This window comes from Calonectris borealis, chromosome 1, assembly GCF_964195595.1.
Source record: "Calonectris borealis chromosome 1, bCalBor7.hap1.2, whole genome shotgun sequence".
NCBI classification, from domain to species: Eukaryota; Metazoa; Chordata; class Aves; order Procellariiformes; family Procellariidae; genus Calonectris; species Calonectris borealis.
Window position 1 is genome coordinate 79113138 of NC_134312.1, and position 24018 is coordinate 79137155.

Below are 24018 nucleotides of genomic sequence, written 5' to 3' on the forward strand. Positions count from 1 at the left end.
AAATTTGCAGACTCAGTGTACCTGCATGACATAAGAAATATGTCGAGACCTGAAAATCCAGAATTGTGAGCACAGCGTACAGTATTTCCCCACTTACCCTTGTGGGCAAGTGGCACACAGGATAACTATTATGCATGTGGTTATTATTATTATATGGCACACATAATAACCATTAGGCATTGCAAAGATGAGTCTATGTCAACAAGCAGGGCAAGACAATGTTCTCGTCATTAAACTTAAGAAACAAGCAGGTGGCTGAACATATGTCAAATATCCCTATCGTCAATAAAAATTGCCTGTAGAAAGGCAGAGCAAGCAACGTGAATAGACACCTTTGCCAGTCATGAAGGGGACATCAGTCTCCATTTTGTAAGGCAGCTTCTTGGACTAGCACCTTGTGTTTGTGTTACACAATAGCAAGGCTTGCAGGGCATTCTGCTGCAGAGGGTACGGCAAGCTGACTCCCTGTATGATACTTCCTTAGTCACGTAAAGAGTAATTTCTGTGTCCCCAGAGATCTCTACAAAACCAGACCCGACTTGGGCAAACTGATTTCATTAGCTTCTGTGCGACCAAAATGTACCCCTGTGGCTCGAGGACTCAGTGTACCAACCCAGCCTTGTGCCACTGCACAAAAACTTGCTTTCGCATCCGTGATGTATTATTTGCTTGTAAGTGACCGCTGGTTGAATAGGCTTATGGATAATCACTGAAATGAGACTAAGCTTCCTATGCAATAACCAGAGTATTTTGAGATTGTGTTTTTACACATCTCACTACCAACTTACCGCTTCCCCTGCGTTCAAAGTGGCGGGAATGAAGGAAGTCCATTAGCTAGTCCTTTGGGCAAGCAATGGGTTCAGGCAGTGGGTGTATTCAGCCCTTTTATGTCCTCCGTGTGGAGAGAAAGAACTCTCAGGACACATCCATGTAGCAGAAGTACCACTGATGAAAACTCTCCAAGTTAAGGTATATGAAGTACGTTTGAAAGAATGCCATAAGTAGGTGCCCAAAAGTTGGGTGTGGAATTCTTTTTGGAATGAAGTCTAAATAAATAACTGAGGTTAATCTGATTTTCATTAAAACTGTGAGTACCCCAAGCTACTATAAAGTCAGTGGAAGCCAAGCATGCCTCAACAACATGTCTTATGAAAATGAGGTTAAGCTCTGGTTAAAAGCCTAATGTTAAGAACCTGCATTTGAAAACCTTAGCCCATATGTAATCTATGATCACAGCGTGACTTTCATATTGAATCAGTCAGATGGAAAATGCCCCATGGCCATGTGCATTTGAATGTCAAATTTAAGTATGAAATAGCTGTAAAATATGTAAATAATGCTCTTTAATTTTGTCCTGGTTTATCCAAAACCCTGGTCTGAGTCCCGTCCCAAGCAGGCAGCTTTTTACTGTGAGAAGAAAAGTGCTTTCTCCTCTAATGCCTATCTCTCCTCTTTTTAGTTGAAATTTCAAAGGAGGAACTAGACCAAGAAGATCCTTATCTGCATGATGGCTGCAGAGGTAAGTCAGGTGACTAGTCCTGTTAGCCAGCTCTTTTGTGATTGCCTCCAATAAAAGTGAAGCAAACTTAGATCTAGAGATTAGCCAAAACCTTTTGCCTAGGCCAGTTATGGGTAAAAATAACAGAATGAAGATCCTTTCTAAGAAATAGTAGGCCATTATGTGATGCCTCAGTAGTTCTTAAATACAAGGGAGGCATTGTCTCCCATAGTGGAGTTTATCTTACCCAGCTGAAGCTTGGACTATACATTTAACTTTTATTTAACTTCTAGTGGGTAATACCTTAGAGGTGTTACCCATCGAACCCATGGAGTACTCTGGATTCTTCAGAACATGGGGATCCTATATTAAATATGTGCATTCCTTTATTCTCCTCTTGGGATGATCAGGGTGATTGAATATGAAATGAAACTTGTTTCCCTTTGAGATGCATCACCTGAAAAAAAAAGAAGAAAATCGGCTATTGTCCTGGTTAGTCAGGCTGTTCTGCCTCCTGGGAAGAATGTGTTATTGGGATATTGTTCTGCTAAGTATTCTGATTTATTGCTTGTCACATGTGATTTACATGTCTATAAACTTAAAACAGCAGTGATTTATTATTTTCTACAAGCATTTCAGAACTAAGTAATTTATTTAGGATAAAATCAATTTAATAGACTTATATTCCAGCTGAGAGATGATTTACTGTGCTGCATGTTGTATAGCTATTACACTAGAGAGGATGGAAATGTCTACTAGGTCATTAGCTAGTCAAAGCCAATACTGGCTCTCTTCCTTGTCTCCAGCTGCTAATTATAAGAGATGACATAGAAAAATGTGTTATATATTTTCCTAGCATTATTTTTTTATGTAATCCGTTGTTGCATTTGTCAGTTAATCAGCTGCCTGCAAGAGACAGATTGGTATGACTAATTACAAATTAGAGTTTCTGTCTACAGCATATTTTCTGATAAACTTGGCATGCTGAAATTACTTGTGATTTTCCGATCTTCACCAGGGCAAACTTAAATTTCCTAGGCAGTGGAACTTCCAGCAGTTTGTTTTGGAGCACCTTGATGGTATATGAGGAAATTAATTCTGTTCTTCCAACACCTCCACAATAGCTTTTACTGTGGCTGACAGGAGCTCACAGTATAAGCAGAGGTTCAGAAAGTGGTAGCCGTCCGTTTCAACCACAAGACTATGGTTCCTTCGAATGTCATTGCCTTTGCCAGTATTGTGTACAGACCGGATTTTCTGTCATGTATTAATGGCCCTGTCCTCATTAGAAATTGTTGCACTTTAAAAAATCATTTTAATTCACTCAGAAGTTTGAAGTATTATAACTGCATTTGCCCACATTGATTGTGCTTATCTCAAACCTTATGTTTAATGCCTATCCAGCCATTCTGAAAAACGGAAGATGACAGGTTCTATTTATACTAAGAATATCAATAATCTTACAACAAATAGTTGGAAGTATATAACCTTTTCTCTATTGTGAGAATATTAAATGTTTTTAATATTAGGGTTTTTTTAACAAGATCAGGAAAAGTAAGTTTTCTTAATGATGAGCCAAATTTTGTATAAATTTCCTATAGTACCCTCTCTTTCTGTCTGCCAGAATAACACCAGCTCTCTCTCACATCCTTTGTGACTCCTGCACACACCTCACTAGGTCCTTAGTACCCCAGTAGTAAGTCTTGATTCCGTTAGGTTCTCTGAAGCCTTTGTCACACACAGTACCCGCTTCTCCCTTTCATGTTTCCTGCCTGCTGAGCAGGAAAAGAGCACGTGCTATAGCTAATTCAGGTGTATGGTCCTAATAATGATGGGCTAAAAATAAAGCCTAATGCAGCTAATAGTGAAAATGTTTCACTATGGTGATGCACCTTGTCTTCCTTATTGTATAGTAATCACCATAAAAAGTTTTAACTTCCCAGCCGAAACCTGAGGAGGTGTCTGAGCTCATCAGCATTTTCCCTTCAACTTCTAACAATGATGGGCTATGAGCGACTCCTTAATTTACTTCCTTCTTGTATTCTTTTTTAGAGCTAAAAGAATCCAGTGATTACAAGCACTTCTTTCAGTGCTTAGCCCTTTCCTTCTTTTGTATATGTGTGTGTTTAGTTATCTGCTTTTCTAAATAAATCAGCAAGCATCCTGTAAATCAATGGTTTGTTTGAGTTCCTGTGAAGAGCTTCTTAATTATATAAGACTTCTTAAAATACCCAATTAGGTGGTGGTCCCTGCTCTCAGCAGTGCAGAGACACAGGATCCAGTTATGTCTGCTCCTGCTTTGTTGGGTATCAGCTTCAACCAGATGGTGTCAACTGTGAAGGTAAAAAAAATAAAACCATTGCCTCGATTATCAACATCCTTGTTTTAAAACAGCAAGAATAGATTAAAAAAAATCCAGACAGAAGAGATCAGAATATGCTTATGCCAACTGGGGGAAGAGGCGAGATCATAAAAAGTTGATTTAAATGGAGTGCTGGAATGAGAGTTGTGGGAAGATGGAGTTAAGAAAGAACCAGTAGAACAGGTGAAGGATTTAGAGTGGAGAAGAGGCAGAAGGTCTTGAATTTATTGTTAGGAATAAAACCAAAATAAAATACCTGTTCTCTTTTATAGTAATAGATAGTAATTGATAAGGCAGATGAAATAAAGTGGGATTCTTCAGCTTGTTAAGGACTCAACTGACAGAAGGGGTGAAAGTCTTGGATATCGTGAGTGGCATGGGAATGGTCAAGGGGGAAGAATTGTTAAGTTTCTCCCAGAAGAACAACTAAAGGGACATCAAATGAAACGGGCTGGGATACAGCTTATCGCACTTGACTTCAGGTATGTGCAATGTGGACAGCTGCTGCTGCGCTAGTTAGCCTAGGCTCCTTTTGTGGCTAGAGAGAAACAAGCACTTCCAGGGCACAGTTTATCTTGCCTGTTTTGCGTAGCTATTGTAGGATGAAAAGCGGTACTCATCGGGAGTGCCTTTTTCTCTCATTGAGTGAAAAAGGGGTCTAGGTAAGTAGCACAGATACAAACTTCAGGATATAAAATAGATATTGATGATTGGTCAGATTAACACTAACCTAGTGTGAAATATAAAAAGGAAGAACTTTTACATTTGATACACGTGGATGCCAAATATTCTTATGCGTTCAAAGAGAAAATGAAAAAATTCACAAAAGAAATGTCTACCAGTAGCTATAAAATAGAAAGTTGCAACTTGTGGCTCAGGGAGTCCCTAAGCCATTTGAGGGTGGGAGGCAGAGCAAGGGAAGGTTTTCTGAAAGTTTGCCTCGTTCATATAGTCACTATAATCATCTGCAACTGGGCTGGGTCAGGTGACGTTGGCCCTTTGCTGTCACTCAGTACAGCCTCCTCCTCTTTCTTAAGTACCGTGAATCAGCAGTCATAAGTCCTGTTACCAACGGGGTCAAAATGTCTTTACTGGCTCACACTCTGAGAACAGAGACGCGTAGCCACGTCTGAGGTGTGCCCACAGCTAGCCTTTGATCTCACCTCTTGCCAGTGATTTCATGTTTCTTATTTACTTTTTTTTTTTTTTAAATAATTTTTCGTATTCTAGATATTAATGAGTGTATCACTGGGACACACAGCTGTGGGATTGGACAAACTTGTGTCAATACATTAGGATCCTTTCGCTGTCAGCGGGACACGAGCTGTGGAACTGGTTATGAACTAACGGATGACAGTCGTTGCAAAGGTACGTCCTGGGCAGAGAAACTGAAATCTTCCAGGCTTAAGTAAAAAAATAAGTACATTATCACGTCATACTCTCTTACTTTCGGTAAATACACGTGTAAGCTGTAGTTACACAGGGACACACAGACAGTGCTAATTCTTCTGGGACAGTACTTTTCCACCTGTGGCCTTGCAGATACTAGATCAGACTGTCTGTGGACTACGACAAAGACTTCCAGGAGAGATAACTACATTTATTTTACACTGGTAATTTGTGTTGCGTGGTAGGAGCTGGTCTGGGGACTGAAACAGTTGGTTTTGAAGGCCTAGCACTGACACTATACGCATTTTTCTGGTGTTTACTTCTGGCTAGCTCTAGTCTGGTCTTACGAATTGGTTGCTCATTAGTGAGTGGAGTGCCTAAGTCCTTCTCCTGGAGCATATCTAATGGTTTAGTTTCACCTGAAAGAATCAAGTTTGCACACTTCGGAGTGTGAAACGAAGTGTGGCAAGTGGAGTGACCGGGTGATTCAATTTGAAAACACTAAGGTAGATGCATCTTTTAAAAAAAGTAAGCCTTTATCCTCAGGAGGTTTAAATTTGTTACAAAGGGATTCCTTTCTTAATCACAATTCTTAAGGATTTAAAAATGAAAAAGGGTTAAAAGCACTGTTCTTGACTAGCTATGTTTGAACACAAGGGTAATAGTTTTATTTACTAAAGTAATGACTGATTTCAAGTTGCATCTCGCTCAAAGTATGCTGTTATGTGCATCCATAAACTGACGTGCTACCTTCGCAGAGATATAAACTAGCAGCAAACAGCATTCGATGTGGAATTGGTTTCCATTATGAGAAGGTCTGTTCCCCCAAAGCTTGGAATTTTTTATAAACAGACTAATTTCATTCCACTGAGTAAATTAACTCAACCAAAATTCTGGGTAAGGTTTTATTGTAGGAACTGATCAGTGATGAATAACAGATTGAATAAAAAAGCTGACGAACAAACTCCAACACAAAACCTGCAGTACATACAGACAATATTTTTCGAAGTATCTTGGTCTACCTTTGATCCCTTTGAAGTAAAATTTCTGCTGATTTGAATGACATCAGATTTAGGCCAACAAATAGCTTACCAGCAAGTATTAACAATCTTTTTCTGGTGGGAAAAAAGAGTACAGACAGTAAATTATGCATGGCATTAATGTTAGAAATTTCTTACCTGGATAAGATATGTTAATAATGTTAATTATTAATGTTATGCTAATATCAATGAAAATAGAAAATGAATAATTTTCACATATGATTTTAAATGCCAAGTAAAATGACTGAGTTGTGCAACATGTAGAACCCTGCTGAACCCAATCCAGTATTAACCCATCCTAAACACTTCACAATCATTATTTAAGTCTCACAAAGCTCTAGGGATAAGCAATTGCATCTGCTGTTGGGTCAGCTGCATAAATGGGAAAGCTGAGGCATCCTATTGCTAGAAAGTTTCTGTATTTTAATAGCTTTAGGAGATTTCATCCTATTGCAACATTAACTTTGGCTGCTTTTATGTGGACAGGGTTACATTCATGAATGAAGCCTCATTAGCCCTTGTCTGCTTTATGTGAATCATAATTTTTTCACAAATATTTATTGTCTATTATGAACTGGAATGGAATATTAAAGTGAGCAGAAATCATATTTATGTGCATTTTAAAGCACAATAATGCAAGGCTATTGCAAGCCTTAATATGGATGAGAATCAAGGCCAATTAATTCACTTATGAAAGAAATGAACAATGTCTGTATTGGATCCAAGGTTAAAATTAAAATTGCACGTGGACATATAATTAAATCATACTGACTTCGAAGGTGAGCCCATGGATAAGCACACTGCTGAATCAACGCCGAACACTGCTGAACATGATGCTTGGAGTGCTCTGTAATAATTTTGAATCATGTAGTTGTGAGAACTAAACTTGTAAAGCATAATAAACACACACCCCCCCCTATATATAATGTTAATAACAAAATAATAAAAAAAACCTTTAACTTATTCTACCTGTTTTTACTGAGATTCTGTTTGAGGTAGTAGGTCAGATTGATCCTGGTTCACTGCATTGAATTGCATGACGATACGCCAAGCATTAATGTCTGACGTTTTTAACTATGTCTTATGTTTTAAATGTGATGAGAAAGCTTCTGTCATACTCCTGCTAACAATTTTTTTTTGTGATGTACCAGATATTGACGAATGTGAGACTGGTACTCATAACTGCCCCCCCGATTTTATCTGTCAGAATACTCCCGGATCTTTCCGTTGCCGACCCAAGCTACAGTGCATGAATGGGTTTATACAAGATGCGCTAGGCAACTGTATTGGTAAGAAATATTCTTATTTCAGTGAATACTTAAGTGTTGCCTATGAGATAAGTTGTAGTTTCACTGGGTGAGTTCTGAGCTTCTCAAGTAGTTCTTCATGCATGTATGCATTGCTGCTATGTGTTTTTTCTGCTCCTTTAAAGGCAGGCTTGGTCCCACAGGTAGGAATTACAGACAAAAACCATTTAAATGAAAGACTTACATACTAGATCTCTGGTTTTAATGAGATTTGGTTACCTAAGGCGCTTAGCTGCGTTTGAACATTTTCATTAAGTCTTTGGGGATTTTATCTGAAACAAAATTTGTAAAAAATTTGTGATGTGCTTTATCTCTCTCTATCCAAAAGGTTTGAGCTAAAGCTTAGTATAAAAAGCTGTAAATTATGACATCCTTTGTAACACACTTTGTTGATATTAGTATGCATGGTTCTACAGGTACATAGGTATTTCCAGACCTGTCCCCCTTAGTTACAGCTTATGAAGAATCTTACTATGTATGAGAATGATGGGCCAGTTAGAATACACTGTGGAGAGGAGTTTTGCTTTAAAGACTGATTACAATCTGTTGGGCTAATGCCGTGTTTCCAAGACTCCTACAAAACAGAATTATAACCTTTCTATAAATATGTTAGAATTACTGGTTTCCAGCAGGCTCTAAATGGAATTGTCTAATGTGACCTACAAATCTATCAGTTATTCCCTTGAGTAGTATTTTCAAGTCTCAACTTAACTTTGAATTCCCCCAGCGGCGTAGCATGTCTTGGACTTGTGGAACTGGCTGAGCGGCAGCAGCTGCCAAGTCTAGCTCATTGTCAACCCCTTGTTCTCCTGACCATATCATACCCTGTAGTGCCGAAATCTGACACTGGAAACACTGAGGCTGAAAACAAAATTGCAGCCTTTAAAACAAAGAGGGCCAGGGCTTGTGCACAACAAACCCTTTGAAGACTTATATCTGCCATAGCTAGCACCAGGTCCACGGTTGTTAGAAGTTAGCCTGCCTTCACTGACATTAGCAAAGCCACGTCTATTTGCAGCAGCAATAGTTATATCCCCTAAAATGTATTTGCTCAAAATACTTACCAAAACAATTTCACAGGCTGATGTTACAAACTGTGAATCAAATGCTGCCCTATGTGGTGTTGAGGGGGAAAAAGTATGAAAACGTTCCTGTATTTCCAGTGTCATTGTAAGTTGAAAATTTTACACTCTTGTGAGCTGGGATAGGCCTGGCTGAAATGACATACCCTTCCCCATCTTCAGGCAGCCAACTGACTCTGAAACTCCTTTCCCCCAAACTAATAGCACATGCTAACCTTGCCTAACAGCGAGTTCCTTACCTTCTTGTCTAGATACGCTACATCAGATCATCTTCTAATACAGCTTAGTCTCATCTCGTTACATTTTCTGAGATTTTACTTCATAGTGGGTTCTTACTAGGCAAAGGATATCTCTGTCACAAAGTGATACGATGTCCAGTTCGTAAAAAAACAGACGTACTTTTGATGGATGGTAGAGGGCTGCATAGTCCTGTGAATACATAAATGAGCTGTTCGCATTCTTATGTGTTTACGTGGACAACTTGCCATAAGACAAGGTAAGGTACTCACGGTGAATAACTGTGAGCAGTAGTTTATCTCTGTAAAAATGGAGTCAGCTATTACCTATATGAGCACGTACTACCAAATAGCTCATTCACTGGAGCCTCAACCCACAGACTGCAGCATAACTGGTTGAACTGGTGGACCGAAGCATATCTTTGTACGTTTAGGGGAGACTTTCAAAGGCTTTTAAACAAATACAAGTTCTATACCCAATTTCCACTGCTTTTCAGTGGGATCTGGGCCTCTTGTACCTCTCCTGATCTTCACCCTGGAAGCATTATGTCGGTGAAGCTAAATGACAGGAATAGTTGTGTTCTCCCATGGGCAGAGCTTTTCAATTCTGAAGGATTAGATCAGGATGTAATCCTCTGACGGATTGCATAAGGAAAGCATCTTGCCTTAAACATCTTCAGACAGCAGATAGTTACACTGACTTGTTGTGCTCTTGTAGATATCAACGAATGCCTGAGCACCAACATGCCATGCCCGGCTGGGCAGATATGTATTAACACTGATGGCTCATATACCTGCCAGCGAATCTCACCCAGCTGTGGCCGAGGTTATCATCTCAATGAAGACGGAACAAGATGCGTAGGTAAGTAACAGTTTTGAAGACAAAACAGGTTGAAGAAAATAAATCACATCTATGATTTACGTTTACCTGTTTCTTGCACTTTGCCCAAGTTTTTCTCATTCCCACAGTCAATTCCTGATCCTGTTCTTTCCCTCACAGCAGTCCCAACAAGTGAAGAATGACAAGGATCCGCTCTCTGTCCTTCATATAAGTCATGAAACCCTATATTCTGAGAAGAGGAGAAATGATAATCACCCCCCAAAAATGGCATTGTCTGTGACTATATTAGTGTATTGGAACAATGCTGTGTGGTCTCAAATCTCCCCAATACAGAGGTATAATATAATGCCCGCTTAACGTCCCACAGAAGCCATTCAAGTAATGTTGAAAGGCGTATATGCCTTTGGCTGGCTTTTAACTGAGAGATGTATTTTTGCATGGGTTTTCAATTTTTGTAAATGGCTTATCAAAGCACTGCTGACTGTGGGTCTCTGGCATCTCACACTAGCTGAAGATCTGATCCATGAATATTGAGTGTGCCTAATAAAACAATTTTGCACCTGATTTCCTCCAAAGATTGTCTGATTTCCTGATTTCTTTTCCCTTCCAAGTCCATCAACGTTAACAGGACACCTGAGAGATAACCTCTTTCAGTAAGAATAGTTTGGATTTGTGACTCTGATCTTCTTGTGGAAGCTGAGAGCTAGATCAAAATCTTGCTTTCTGTTTCAAAACACTTTATAACTACTAGGGGACACAGAAATATGTTAACATGTTGCTTTTCTCTCAGCTTGCATGCTCAGAAGTGTACTTTCAATCACTTCTCTCCTTTTTTTAGATGTGGATGAGTGCTCATCCTCTAGTCAGCCTTGTGGAGAAGGACATGCTTGTATAAATGCCCCAGGCAATTACCGTTGTGAGTGCAAATCTGGCTATTCTTTTGATGTCATCAGTAGAACTTGTATTGGTAAGTTGCACCTATCCACTTAAATACACGCATTGGCATTTTAAAAAATGATCCCGTGTAAAGAATGTTATTGCTCTCTGCGTAACCGCTTTCATCTGAATGTAAAATTGACTACTGTATTATTTGTATAAATCTAATACCATATTAAAGAGATGCTGATACTTCAAAGGAAGCTGTATTAGTATTGTCAACATGTTATCTGTTATCCTGTTAAAAGGTAAGATTATGAGAGTGCGTGTAATTGTTTTCTGCGATACTTTTATATGCACCTACAGCAACACATTCCTTTGGAAGATCAAAGCAACTTTCTTCTTTATAGATCTAATTCAATTATGCACTGGGGTGCTTCTAAATGAGCATTTTGAGCAAGTCCTTCCCTCTCTAGTATGAATTTTAGATCTGGAAAGTAAAAATCAAACTTTTATGACCACATTCTTGTCCAGACTACTACTTCAGTACTACTGAAGCCAGCCAATACAAAGACCTCTGTATATATTTATCATTGCAGATATCAATGAATGCAGACGCTATCCAGGCCGCCTTTGTGCTCACAAGTGTGAGAATACTCCTGGTTCCTATTACTGCACTTGTACCATGGGATTCAAACTTTCAGCTGATGGCAGGTCATGTGAAGGTACGGCTGTCACGTGCTTTGGCGTGTAGTGTGAGATACAGCTCATTGCTGTTTAGCTGTTTCCATTTGATTTTAGCTTGTAAGACTGCACTGAAATGGCATGAGAAATCAATGATAAATCAAGGCCACTGTAGCCCACAGTTCCAACATATTGCCCTTTGGCTGGATGGCGCAGAGGTGTATAAGTCTGCATTTACTGTATTTTGAAGGGTGAGTCAGCTAGATCAGATTCAAGACCTTCAAAACCAGCCTTGTTGAATCCAGATACAAAAATGCAAGTGTGGTCCTAAAGACTCCCTCCAAGTCACACATCTTGAAGATTAACCTCTACTGCCAGACCCTGTTGAGAGTAATACACCCAAAGCCCCTTATTTCCAGCTTACTCAGTGACATGCATACCATCCTTTTTTAATTTAAAAAATTGTTTTCCGAAGTTTTGCCTTAGTCCTGTAATAGGACTGATGAATATAGCAAGAAATTTGGGGCTCAGGTATGTAATTTTGCATTTCAGATTTAAATGAGTGTGAGAGCAGCCCCTGTAGTCAAGAGTGTGCCAATGTGTATGGCTCCTATCAGTGTTACTGCCGCCGCGGCTTTCAACTTAGCGACATAGATGGGATTTCATGTGAAGGTAAGCATTATCGTTTTGCAGGTAGTGGATGAGTGAGCATTTCTTATTCTCACTGTAACATATATGAACAGTTCCATGTTCCTGTAATTGTTTCACTGTAACATTTGATTCTCTTTGATATTTTCCTGTGAAACTATGAAACTTTATTGTCTTCCACCCATGTCCTAGTCTAGAAATGTCTCTGCTTGTGTGGTGTCAGTTTTGCTGTTTACACTGAATTGTAGCTTGGCATGCCTTTGTAACTTACCAGAATTTTTTTTTTTTCCTGAGGAACTAACAGAATTTATAGTCTTCAGCAAGTGAAGATAGAAACACATTTATATGTTAACATATATAATACATAATATTACTAGCTAGTATTTTATATATCCCCCGTTTGTGGCTGGTTCTGAACTAATGTGTAAGTAGGTTTTCCTCAAATATGAGGAGGATGTGTGTGTGACCTCATGAACAAGATCCTGAATTTGGACTTAGGTCTCCAGGACTTACTAGACAGTAAGATTTTGGGCAGAACACCTCATCTCGATTTCATTTTTGTAAGAACAGGGATAAAACTATTCCTCTCCCTCCCTTTTGTTAAGTACTATGATACACGTGACTGTAAAGTGCTTGCTCTTATCCATTTACTTTATCTCTTGGGCCTTATATTGCTTTTTTGCACCTCCATTTATTCCTGACAGCCTTTATTGACTAGAGCCACCCCTGTCTGATGATCTTTTTCCTTGCCCAGCAATTAGAATCATGAAATTGTGCTTGAAGCTCGCAGCAGGAACACCGTACATGTGCACTTGGTTGAATCTCATGAACACATAGTAAATTAGTGGTGTTTTCTTCTTGCAGATATTGATGAATGTGCTTTACCTACTGGAGGGCATATCTGTTCCTTTCGATGTATTAATATTCCTGGAAGCTTTCAATGTACTTGTCCCTCCACTGGTTACAGGTTGGCACCCAATGCACGCAACTGCCAAGGTGAGTTCAATAACTGCAGGGATACCTAACTGGATTGTGGACTTCTGAAAAGTTCTAGCAAATTTCTGTGTTCAAAAATATGCCTTTCCTACAATAATACAGGTAAAGCAGTAAACATCCGCTTGAAATCTGAAGGAACGAGTATTTTATAACAGATATGCAGGAAATTTCTCTTATAAACTACAGAATGCAGTGGAGAATACTTTTTATAACATTATTAAAGAATTCTAACAAATTCTGAAGGTGAAGATTCCCACTGTGAAATGGTATGATTTAGTTTAGCCAGTAAAAGGAAATATCATGCTGTAAACATTTCAGCAAATATTTAGGTCTTGTCCACTTAGTGGCACTGCTGCTCTTCCTTTTCCTGTTCTTGCCTGTTGTTTGGGTTAGTTTTCATCTTTTTTTCTTCTCCTGCCCTCCCCTTCCAATCCTGTAATAACATTTAATTGCATCCCATGTTCTGTAGTATCTAATATGATACTTCCATCATCTGGCACCTGCAAGTAGAGGAAAGGCATGTGTTTAATCCACTCACCTTTTTCCATTTGGCAGATATTGATGAGTGTGTTGCAGAAAGCCACAACTGTTCTTTCAATGAGACCTGCTTTAACATCCAGGGGGGCTTTCGCTGTCTGTCTTTGGAGTGTCCAGAAAATTACCGCAAGTCAGGAGATACGTAAGTACTTTCTTTTTAAAGGTTGAACAGCTGTTTGGTGGCATGATCTCCTTTATGTCGCGCTGCCGCTGACTGAATACGTAACGGATTCTGGCAAATATGTATTTTGTTGGTAGGCCTACCCTATGTTTTGCACACACAGGTCTGGTCCCTTTCTCATGCCTCTGTAAGGAAAAAGGTATTTCCTTAGAAAATGCCATATGTCAGTGGTTTGCATCGTAATGATCTCTAGAGCCATAAGCTGATGTTCTCTCTCTGGCTACCTTGCAGGCAACCTGTTAGGAGGGTCACATTCAGCTTCAAAATTCTGACTTTCATTTCCTTTCACACATAGTCTTTCCTTACTATTATGTTCCAGTGAACGAGTTCTTTTTAGCTCCCTCTCGGTTGCAACACTTACCAGTGCTGTTGCAAAGCATTGCAAGATTGTCTTATTTTTAGTACCATTTCACCTCTGTTAAAAAAGCTGGGAATCCTAGCAAGGGTGATACGTTAGCTGCTGCTCATATTTGTGTCTCTTAACCCAGCTCAGAGAAAGTCTATGCATTCTGGTGTTGAAAATATGAGGCAGCTTTGGGAGGAGGGGCAGCTGGCAGCTCATTTATGCCCATCAAATGGTGCTAGCAAAGTGGAGAAGTTGTTGCAAAATTTCAGTCGCGTAGCTAGAGTTTGTGGCTGATGCGGATGACGGCTTTTCCTCCCGCCCTGTGGCTTTATGGCCACCCTGTACTCCAGCGATTCTTCCAAAGGCTCTTCCACAGTCCCCTCCCTGTGCCCCATACCCAGGTAAGTGTATGCTCCACCAGCTAGGGAGGAAAGCTGATAAATCACATTTGTCGTCAGCCTGCTATTGCTTTTCACAGTCAGTGTTCATATGCCCACCATCTTTTAGATGAAATTGAGTACTCTGTGCCTCTGTAGAACGAAGCTAATGCTGATCTTCATCAGAGGGACTTTGTGGGCATTAGTTAGTTTTCCTTTAAACCTTAATCTGTGAAGTGCCATATAAGTGGCACAGCAGATGTATTTGATCGGAGTACTGTAGAGGGAGTTTACAGTATAAAAACAGATACCTATAAAATATGCTTGTATTCTGAGAAGTGTCAATAGTCATTAAATTTTAAATTATATTTTTCACATCAATAAACAAGCAGTGCCTCGTGATGTGATGTTCTCTTTATTTGTAATATTGTGGGTTCATTCGTCTCCTAATTCGAAAAAAGTCATTTGCAATGGCCACTAAGCAGAATTAGCAGATTTCTACTCTTACGGACATCCCTGAGTTGCAAAGTTCAGTTTATAAAATACGCATCGTACACACACACATTCCATTTCATCTTCTTTCTTATCTATGTTTTTCAGCACGTGTTGAAATTAATGGCTATTTGAGATGTAGGGGATCTTTTGGGGAAGTAGTAGAATGTCTGAATTGTTTTTCTGTGTCTGGGTTGTTGGGGCCCTGTAATGGCTTACTCTGCCTAACTTGAACAGACTCATAGGGAGAGATTCTTCTGATGTGCTAGGGCTATAATTAGGCTATGAGTCAGACACAAATCCTGTAGCTGCTCAGTGAAGTTCTAATTATTTTAATTCCTTGAGTTATTATCTTGTTGGATTTATTAGGTTTTTCCCTCTCAACAGCTACAGACACAGTTACTAAATCTATTGTCGAAAACATGTTTGCATAAACCAAAGAGAATATGAGTTCATTATCTTTATTGCAAAAAGTCCGAGTTAGTTCTATGGGAAGATAGGTACTCTCATATTTAGCCACCATACGAGTATTATACCAACATGCCAGAATCGGGGTTTATGTATTGGGTTACCTTGTGCCCATTGGCGAACTGTTTCATAAGACAGCTCTTTAGCACCCTTTTTACATTGAAACTAATTTACATATTCTTGAATAATTTATTTTTCGCATATATAACCCAACATAGCTGATAGCTAGCATATCTTCATTAGCTTTTGCATGATAATGACATTAAATCACTTTTTCACCCAACCTTGGGCCAGGACTCTAAAATCAAAATATTTGGCCTCGCATAACATCATATCTATCACAGATACCATTTTCCTCTCCTTTTTAGTCAAAACACATTCCAGTTTCACCAACTTGGCACATCATAAGAAAGACAACACATTTTCCACTCCCATCAAGTTGGCACCTCATGGGAGTTTTCACCCTATTCTCCAATATTTTCTTTGGAACAGCTATAATGTAATTGGCCTCAGTCCTGCAAATCCAAGTTTGTTCATTCTTATTTTCCCTTAAAATCCTTATGTACAGGCAACAGCCCTCAGTGATCCAGAAGCTTCCTTACACAATACCTTTAAAGCAGAAATTTTTGCATGGTGGCTGTTGCAGTGGTGATTGTCATCAGGTGAAGTAATCACAAGATCACCCCATGCTACAGGCTGAAAGCTCAGGGCGCTGTATAGATACTCTGAGCTTCAGGAGGAAACAGCCTGCGTAACCTTCCCCAAAGACCAGCAAAGTGCCTGGCATGGTCCGATCCTTAATGGTAACAATTTGAAGGTCTTATCTCTTTTGCTTAAATTCTGCTTTTTTTTTTTTCCCTTGATCAGCCTATAGGCTTGGTATTTTTCCAAGGATAATTAAGATCTACTGCTACTCACAATAGGACTTAACTTGCTGTACTGCCTTGCCAAACACTTTTTGTTTTCAAATTGCATAACAATTAAATTCTCTTTATGCGACAGTGAAGTCTAACATTTGTAATATTTAAGCCAAGAAAAATAGTAGAAAAGATAAAAAAGTGGTTATGGCGGCGTGTCAGAAATGTGTGCTGCATTGAGCCAGATTGGGAAATATTTTTATATTCTAGACATGTCTGCGTATTATTAAGGTTGCCTGTCGCTTCTCATTATTAGGACCTGTTTTTAACTGCTTAGAATTTTGCCAAAACGTAACCAACGGCTGAAATTCTACATGCCAGGTGTCTGACTCAGGCTCAAGTTTTGGCAAATTTCAGCCAAAGCAGTTCACTCATTTCCAAGAACAAGGGTAGGGAGGAACACATTGTTTTGTGTGTTTGAGACATTTTGGTGATTTTTTTTTTTCTTTTAACAGTTTGCTGTCATGTTTTGGAGCAGAAATCTGAAATTTGTTAGTCGATTACTTTTGCGCTTTTTGTCATCCTTACCAAAAACCTCTGAAACTTCTGAAATTACGGACTTTGTAAAATTGCATTTAGCCTTTTTTCATAAACCTTAGGAAATTAGGGCCTTGATGGGTAATCTTAATCCACCCCTGTATGCCAAAACAGTCAGGTCTACCTGGAGTATTTCTGAGAGTTGTTTGTTTAACTTTTGCTTAAGGTCCTTGCATGATAAGGATTTCGTAGCCTCAGTGGCAATCTGTCTGTGTGTTTTCTTCCTCAGTGCAATTTAATTCTTCCTATCAGTAGAGAGGTCTTTCTTTTTTAGCAAGAAACAATTCTCTTCTGATTTAGCGGACCTGAGCTTCTTGCAGCTCGTTAAAGCAGTCTAAAATGTGCAGGCACCAACTCCAGACTGTCTGAGCCTGCTCCCACGTATAGCCACAGGAAAGAAGCCCGATCTTCCCCATAATGTCAGCTCCTATCTGTCCTGGGCCAGCTGCTGCCGGCTCTGACAACTCCAGAGCCTGTTTCTTCTGTGCTTTCAAAGACCACCCAGACTCCGTGGATAAGAAAGGTGTTTCTAGCACGGGTGAGAGAAGAGCCAACTCGGTAAGGAGGAGAGGCGTACTTAGGGATACGGAGACTGAACGTAGGGAGGGAAGGATCTGAAGGTATGGCCAGGTGAGGAGAGTGAATCTGGGAGATGCTTGAGGGGTAGAAGGTGAAATTGGGTAAAACAATGTAGAGACAGGGGGGAAACCAACCACAGGAGTCAGGAGCATGTGGTTAAGGGTGATTGATGCCAGATTTGGATGAAGGCCATCAGAGCAAGGAATAATTTGGGATGGCTGCACAAAGATACTGAGGGAAGGGGTGTATGCTTTGGGGCTAGGGCTGTGAGGTAGAAACTGAGAGAACCAAGTGTCAGCCAGGAGAGGATGGAGCAAGAAGAGGAGGATTGGCACTGGCTGAGTAGACAGTCCTGGTGCCAAACGTTTGAGTGAGCAGGAAGGGCAGTAGGCAAGGAAAAAGGATAGGAAGAAGGAGCCAGGTTGGGAAAGACAGATGAAGGAGACAAGGATAGGACATACAGGCTCAGTGCTGAGGGCAAACTGAAGATGGGTCTGTCTCTTCTATAGCTTGAAAATTCCTTTAGACTTTCCAGCTCCAGACAGGAGGAACATGCAGAGTATTTGTCCATCTTGTCTACTGTACTGCTGTATACTGTATTCCCACCTGAGCCTGAAGTGGGACTCCAGATTCTCCTCTGGTTAAGAAATATCTGTGAAAACCAACCATCAGTTGGTTTCATTCTCTTTAAGTTCCGGTTTAAGACAAAAACCACCTTCCCTACACAGCTGCTCTATTAACATAAATGTAGAGATCCACGATGTGGTGATGTGGCCTGGCCGATGGCTCACCTGGGCCTCAAGGTGTGATGCAACCTGCTGAAAAGAAATACACACCGACGACAGCATGAGCTGTAGTGGAGTATATTCTAGGAGGTCCAGAAGATTGTTACAGCTCTTGAAATCTATAGAGTCGAATTTGAGAGATGTGTGGTGCATAGTTTGGTAATCATACTTGGTTAGTTGTTCAGCATGTTGAGATGGTTTCCCTGTATGAAGTAAATTACAAAGCATAAATCCTGCTAATAAAAAGTTCTTTTCCCTTCAGTGCATGAGGAATTGTTGTATACCACTCAACTGCTTTGGGCACAATGGAGTGAAAACCAGGCTCAGAAATTAACAGGAGGGAAGGCAGAAAATATTTTCTCCTCATTCCTCCGTTAGGAAATATATTCGTTATCTAAAGTGGAATCTCTCTAGTTTTGGTAGTTTTCTTTTCCTTTCTGGGTAACCAGTGTTTGGTACATGAAACTCAAACTCTGAGTAGTTCTTTGAAACCAGTATTTCAGCCACAGAAATAAACCTAAGAGAACAGAGTAGTAAGTGAGCTAAAATAATCAGGAACAAATTCAGGAATAAGCATTTAGCAGCAGCATACGCTTATTTTTCTAGCCCACGCGCCTAATTGCAGAGGTTTGCAAAGATGTATCTGAAACTGCCTCACTGCAAAGCAGTGCGTGTTTTACTTGGGCTCTGGGTTGGGTTTCTCTGGTAGCATCTTCTGGCAGCACGTTGCTGCCTCCTCAGCACTCCCCTTCTCCCGCCGGGTCCCCCGTGCTCTCTCCCACAGCGACACGGCGTGGTGGCAGGGCACGGTAGCTGTACGGCCAGCTCCTCCGTCCTGAGATGCCACGGAGCTGGAGCAGCTCCCGGGGTCTCGGGCTGCTCACTCGCTAGCAGTAGATTGTTGGGTTCCCCCACCGTATGGTGTTCTTCTGCCCACTGAAGGGAAGCATTTAAATAAGGTCTAGAGAGGAGAGTACACTGGGATTTAAATCCTCATTGCTTATCGCCTTTGTGGTGCATGACCCCAGAATGAACTCTGGTTCTTGAAAGCAATAATATTTGCTATCTCTCCTTTGTGGTTATTTGATGGAACAATTAGTGCACATTAACTAAACATATAGTGAAGTGTGCAGTGTGTAGTGTGCACCACCAAAGAATAAGATAAAAGATGATGAATTTTGAATAATTCTAACTCCTAGCCGCAGGCACATCTGTCTCCACAAATAACTTTCTGAATCAGCAGAATGTCCTTTTTCAAATCTTAGGAAGCTGGGAGCTTTGGGTTTTAGTTCTCTTAAAATTCTGGCTATTATTATAAAATGCATTTTACTTTTATAAAAGAATAAATCATGGCATCTTTATGAGCATGTAAGTGCTCATGAGCATGTAAGTGCTTCCAAAAAGATTTACATGAAGAAAACATTTCCAACCAAGAAATTAACTGCCTTGACTTGCTTCGTGATTTCAGCTAAACCAAGTCATTCTTTTTAGTGGAGTTATTGATGACATTTCAGAAAAGAATGCAGAACTCACTATACCTGAAAATATTCCAAGAGTATCCACACCTAATTAGCTGGCCATCCTGTGAAGACTTGTGTGTGCTCTTTACACACATGAATAAAATCAAGAATGCATTTAAGTCTTCAAAGAATTGCTTTGTACTTTGGTTTGCAAGTGGTATTAAAAGAAAACATAGAACACATTAACTGAAGAACTGAGGGTGCTTTTAACTACTCTTTTTGAAAAAGCTTATTTTGCATATAATGAGAAGTTCCTGGAATTCAGGTCACCGGGCACCAGCAACAAAGTGGTGCTTGCTTATGAGCCACAGTTCTATTGATATCAGACACTCCTGATAGAAGCTCAATTTTATACGTCAAAATAAAATAAATGAAATGAGCAACTCGAATTGAGGTAGTAAGAAGCAAACCATGCTTTCATGCTGGAGCATTTCTTAATAAAGAAATGAATGAATAGTTTAGGTTCCAAAACCTCAGCCTGTGGACTGAATATTGCTTTTGAGTGGAGAGACTCTTGTACATAATTTAATTGATTCATAGTTGTGCATGAAGCAGGTTTGGAGCTAAATGCACAACCTGATCATCCCTGAATTTTGCAAAGTCAACATCCAGCTGAGATCATCATCTACCTCAACTTCCATGTACCTGTCTGAGAGGATGTTTGGATACCAACTTGAATGTGGTGATTTGGGCATATCTTTAATCTGAAATTCATAAAATCTTTCCTTGTATGCAGTTCTCTAAAGACTTCTCAAACCCACCAGGTAGCATGACATCTCAGATCTTCGTTAACGTGCTGGTAAACTACAACACTCTTTAATAGCAATTACTTTAATGCCCAGTTACTTTAATACTGTCTGTGCCGTATTTCACAGGACAAACTTCACCTCTCTCAGTAACAGAAAGGGAGGAGATTGCTCTCTCTGTGCAGATCATGATGTCTAGTGCTGACATTCGTTGTTCGCTTTCAGCCTGTATCTCTTCCCAGCTCTCTGGATTTGATGCTGTAATACAGTGCCCAGTGATAAGGGAAGGAAACAGCAGAGGGCAACTTCCTCACCCATCAGCATCACTCCTGGGAGCCAAGGCTGCGTAGGAGTGGACTGAATGGGTAGGGCACGTGCTGGAGACGTCAGGCCGTTGGATCTTGTTTTCAGAGCTTGCCTAGGTGTCTGTTAGACTGACTCAGGTTGGTTCTCCTGGTAGCACAGAGAAATACTGTGCCACATCAGGACGAAGGTTTGTCTTCAAAGCAAATAAACCTTAACATACTGGCAGTGTTGGAAATAAGTTTTATGTTCCTCTGTGTGCTGTCAGATGATGAACATACATAGTGCAGTATCTAGAGTGCCTCTTCTCTCTTAGAAAGACCAACTCCTTGTACATTTGTGGTTTTCAGAACACTTTGCCCAGTCTTAAAATCCAGCCAGACATCCCAAGTAGGACACAGTCAACTCACTAACCACTTAGGATCTCTTCCTTTATTTAACATATATCTTATCAAGAAAAGCATAAAACTTGGGGGGGGAGGGTGAAAAGCCAGTGTTCTCCCTAGGAAGAGCTTAGCTGATCGAAACGCAAATAAACTTTCACCCACGCTGAGGTGCCAGACTCAATCCATCTGTGCATGCAAAGAAAGGGCAAAACTTCTGAAAATGGCAACGTTTCTCCAAAAGCACCAACTACAAACAAGTTCATCCTTATTTAATTAGATGTCCATTTGCAGTATGACTGAGGTGCCAGGCTGAAGAATGGATACAGTATGCAAGTCAACATATCTTTTCCCACCCCCACTGCCCTTGCTCTCCTATCACGCTTGCTAAATGTACACTAATCTTCCTCTTGTCTTGTGTTCTCGCTTTTCTTGCAGTCGCTGTGAGCGCTTGCCTTGTAATGAAAATAAGGAGTGCCAGAGCCTGCCTCTGAGAATAACCTACTATCACCTCTCTTTTCCTACCAACATTCAAGTACCCACCGACATTTTCCGCATGGGCCCTTCCAATGCTGTCCCTGGGGATAAAATTCTGCTGTCCATCATCAGCGGGAACCAGGAGGGTTTTTTCACCACAAAAAAAGTGAACAACCACAGTGGCATTGTGGTCATGCAGCGGCAAATCACAGAGCCCAGAGACCTTCTTCTGACAATTCAAATGCAACTTTCCCGCCATGGAACTGTCAACACATTTATTGCCAAACTTTTTATCTTTGTCTCTGCGCAGCTTTGATCCCTAACTTACAGGCATCAGTGGCTACTTTTTCTCTTCTTAAGAGTAGCTTTTTTTTCCCAATTTTAATAAAGTTTTAGTTCCTCTGTTGCATGCTGCACTTGCATTTTATTTGCCATCATCATTACAGTTCTCCACTTTCCCCTGTCACTGAATGTCTCAATTTGGGAGATTCTTGTGTGTACTCTGCATCATTATAAAAAGCAGAAATTGGTGTCCAAGAGCTTATTATCTGAATATACCGAGGACTGAAAACTATTAATTTACTTCACACAGTAGTGGAGTTGGTCTTGTTTGATGATACACAGCTGCATATGTTTAGGTCTAAATTTTCAAAACAAAATACATACATAATTTGAGCTGTCTCAACTGAGACATCTTTACAGAGTTTCATCACTTACAGGGCAAATTCCTGTGCCTTTCCTGAAAATCTATTAGAAGGGCAAAACTTGGGCCCTTAGGAGCCCAGAGGTACCCCTGCACACAAGTCACTTTGAAAGTGTGGAGCCAGATTCTCAAGCTGCCCTAGTTATCATTGCTCTGTTTGTTGTAGCCAGTGAGCTTGGGCTGATTTCCACCAGGTACAGATCCCACATCTAACTTTAAAGGATGGTACAAAAGAGAACATCCTCTAAAGAACATTTATTTTATTTCATCTTCCTTTCTGTGGAATTTCCACTGAACTGAAAAACTAATGATGGGAAAACAGCAATGAACTTCCTAACAGCATTCAGCTAGTAGCAGAGAGCTCCTTTCTATTTTGCAGGCTATACACTAAGATGTGTCTACAGGAACATTTGAAAAAGATACTTAATTGGTCTCATGACATTTTTGTCTCTCCAACTTCCATATCAAAGCTGATAAATCTTTAACTGTAAAGACTTTACTCACCACTACCACCAAAAAAAACCCAGCCAAAGCCTAGCAGCCCTGAAAGGTCAGCCAGAATTCCGATATCCAAATCTTTCTTCCTTTACTTCTACGACTTTCTTCCTTTACTTCTATGCAATCAAGAACAATGTAGACAATACAACTAGAATTTCTTTGGAATTCTTTTGTTTTGTGAGCTGGAAAAGGATTTATTTTACTCTTCAGTCCTTGTATTGATAAATACTAAAAGCTCAGTCCCAGAGGTATGATGTAAAAATTAATGTTCTTTTACACCATCCTGGGCTGAGATATCTCTGCTGCCCGGTACATAGGCAGAACAGTCAGTCCATAGATGAATGAGGAATAATCCATGTGAATGCACATATAAAAAAAATGCCTCACTATGTAAATACAAACAGCACAGGCAAGGTAGAGGGTTAGAAACTGGGAACCTTCTAAACCAAGATCACAAGCCTTAATCACCTGAACACAAGGAATTACTCTATTAGCTGTAAGCTGCGGGCGCTCAGGCTCATCGTCAGCCAAGGACTAGATTGGGGCATGATTGCAGCGCTCTGCCAGAGTATTACATGTTCCCTAAGGCAAAGTTTATCCCAGCTGGCTGACAGGAGTTCAAGTCTCACGAGGAATGCCAATGTTTAATAAGTCTGTTGACACATACTTATAAAGCTGCCAGAAGTTGCCAGTGGGGATAGAGTCCCAGCTTTAAATACTGAAAGCACAAGCTTGTGCTACTTGAGCTAATGGGGTTTCTTACCGCCACAGAAGATGCTTGTATATAAATGCCCTCTGGCTACCAGTTCATTATGAGGCCATAATTAAGTAGGATAAAGATTCAAAAATAAACTTCATTTTTGCAAGCATTAATATATATTTGTTTGGCAGGAAAAGAAGGGAGTGTGAGAATTTGGCCCTCAGTATTGTAAAATGCTACCGTATTAATTGCATTCAGCAAGTAATTCAAGAACATGGAGCTCAGACTCTCCTGTATTAGATGCTTTAATGCTGCAGTGTAGCTGGAACTTTCAAGAACATGTATGTAATTATGTAGCGCCATTTATGTGCGTGGTTCTTTCCAAATGAAAATGAAATCACAGCTCCTGGTCCAAAAACCTTACTAATTGAATCCAACAGAGAATATGAAAAGGAATGACACCAGGACCCAAAAAGAAAGAAAAAATTATTTTCGGGAAAGGATTATTTG

At 40.1% G+C, this 24018-nt stretch overlaps 1 protein-coding gene across 9 annotated transcripts in view; it reads left to right on the forward strand.

Moving 5' to 3' along the window:
* FBLN1 (fibulin 1) overlaps positions 1-24018 on the forward strand; it is an 83551-nt gene that overhangs the window by 31803 nt on the left and 27730 nt on the right. For 8 of the 9 annotated variants that reach the window (XM_075162052.1, XM_075162060.1, XM_075162107.1 and 5 more), the window contains 10 exons: positions 1460-1519; positions 3738-3839; positions 5091-5228; positions 7441-7578; positions 9633-9776; positions 10594-10722; positions 11231-11356; positions 11868-11987; positions 12828-12959; positions 13515-13638. In XM_075162052.1, the coding sequence (XP_075018153.1) occupies positions 1460-1519; positions 3738-3839; positions 5091-5228; positions 7441-7578; positions 9633-9776; positions 10594-10722; positions 11231-11356; positions 11868-11987; positions 12828-12959; positions 13515-13638 (1213 nt within the window). Of the gene's footprint in view, positions 1-1459; positions 1520-3737; positions 3840-5090; positions 5229-7440; positions 7579-9632; positions 9777-10593; positions 10723-11230; positions 11357-11867; positions 11988-12827; positions 12960-13514; positions 13639-21568; positions 22010-24018 lie in introns of those variants that run through there. The other variant, XM_075162080.1, reaches the window with a different exon arrangement.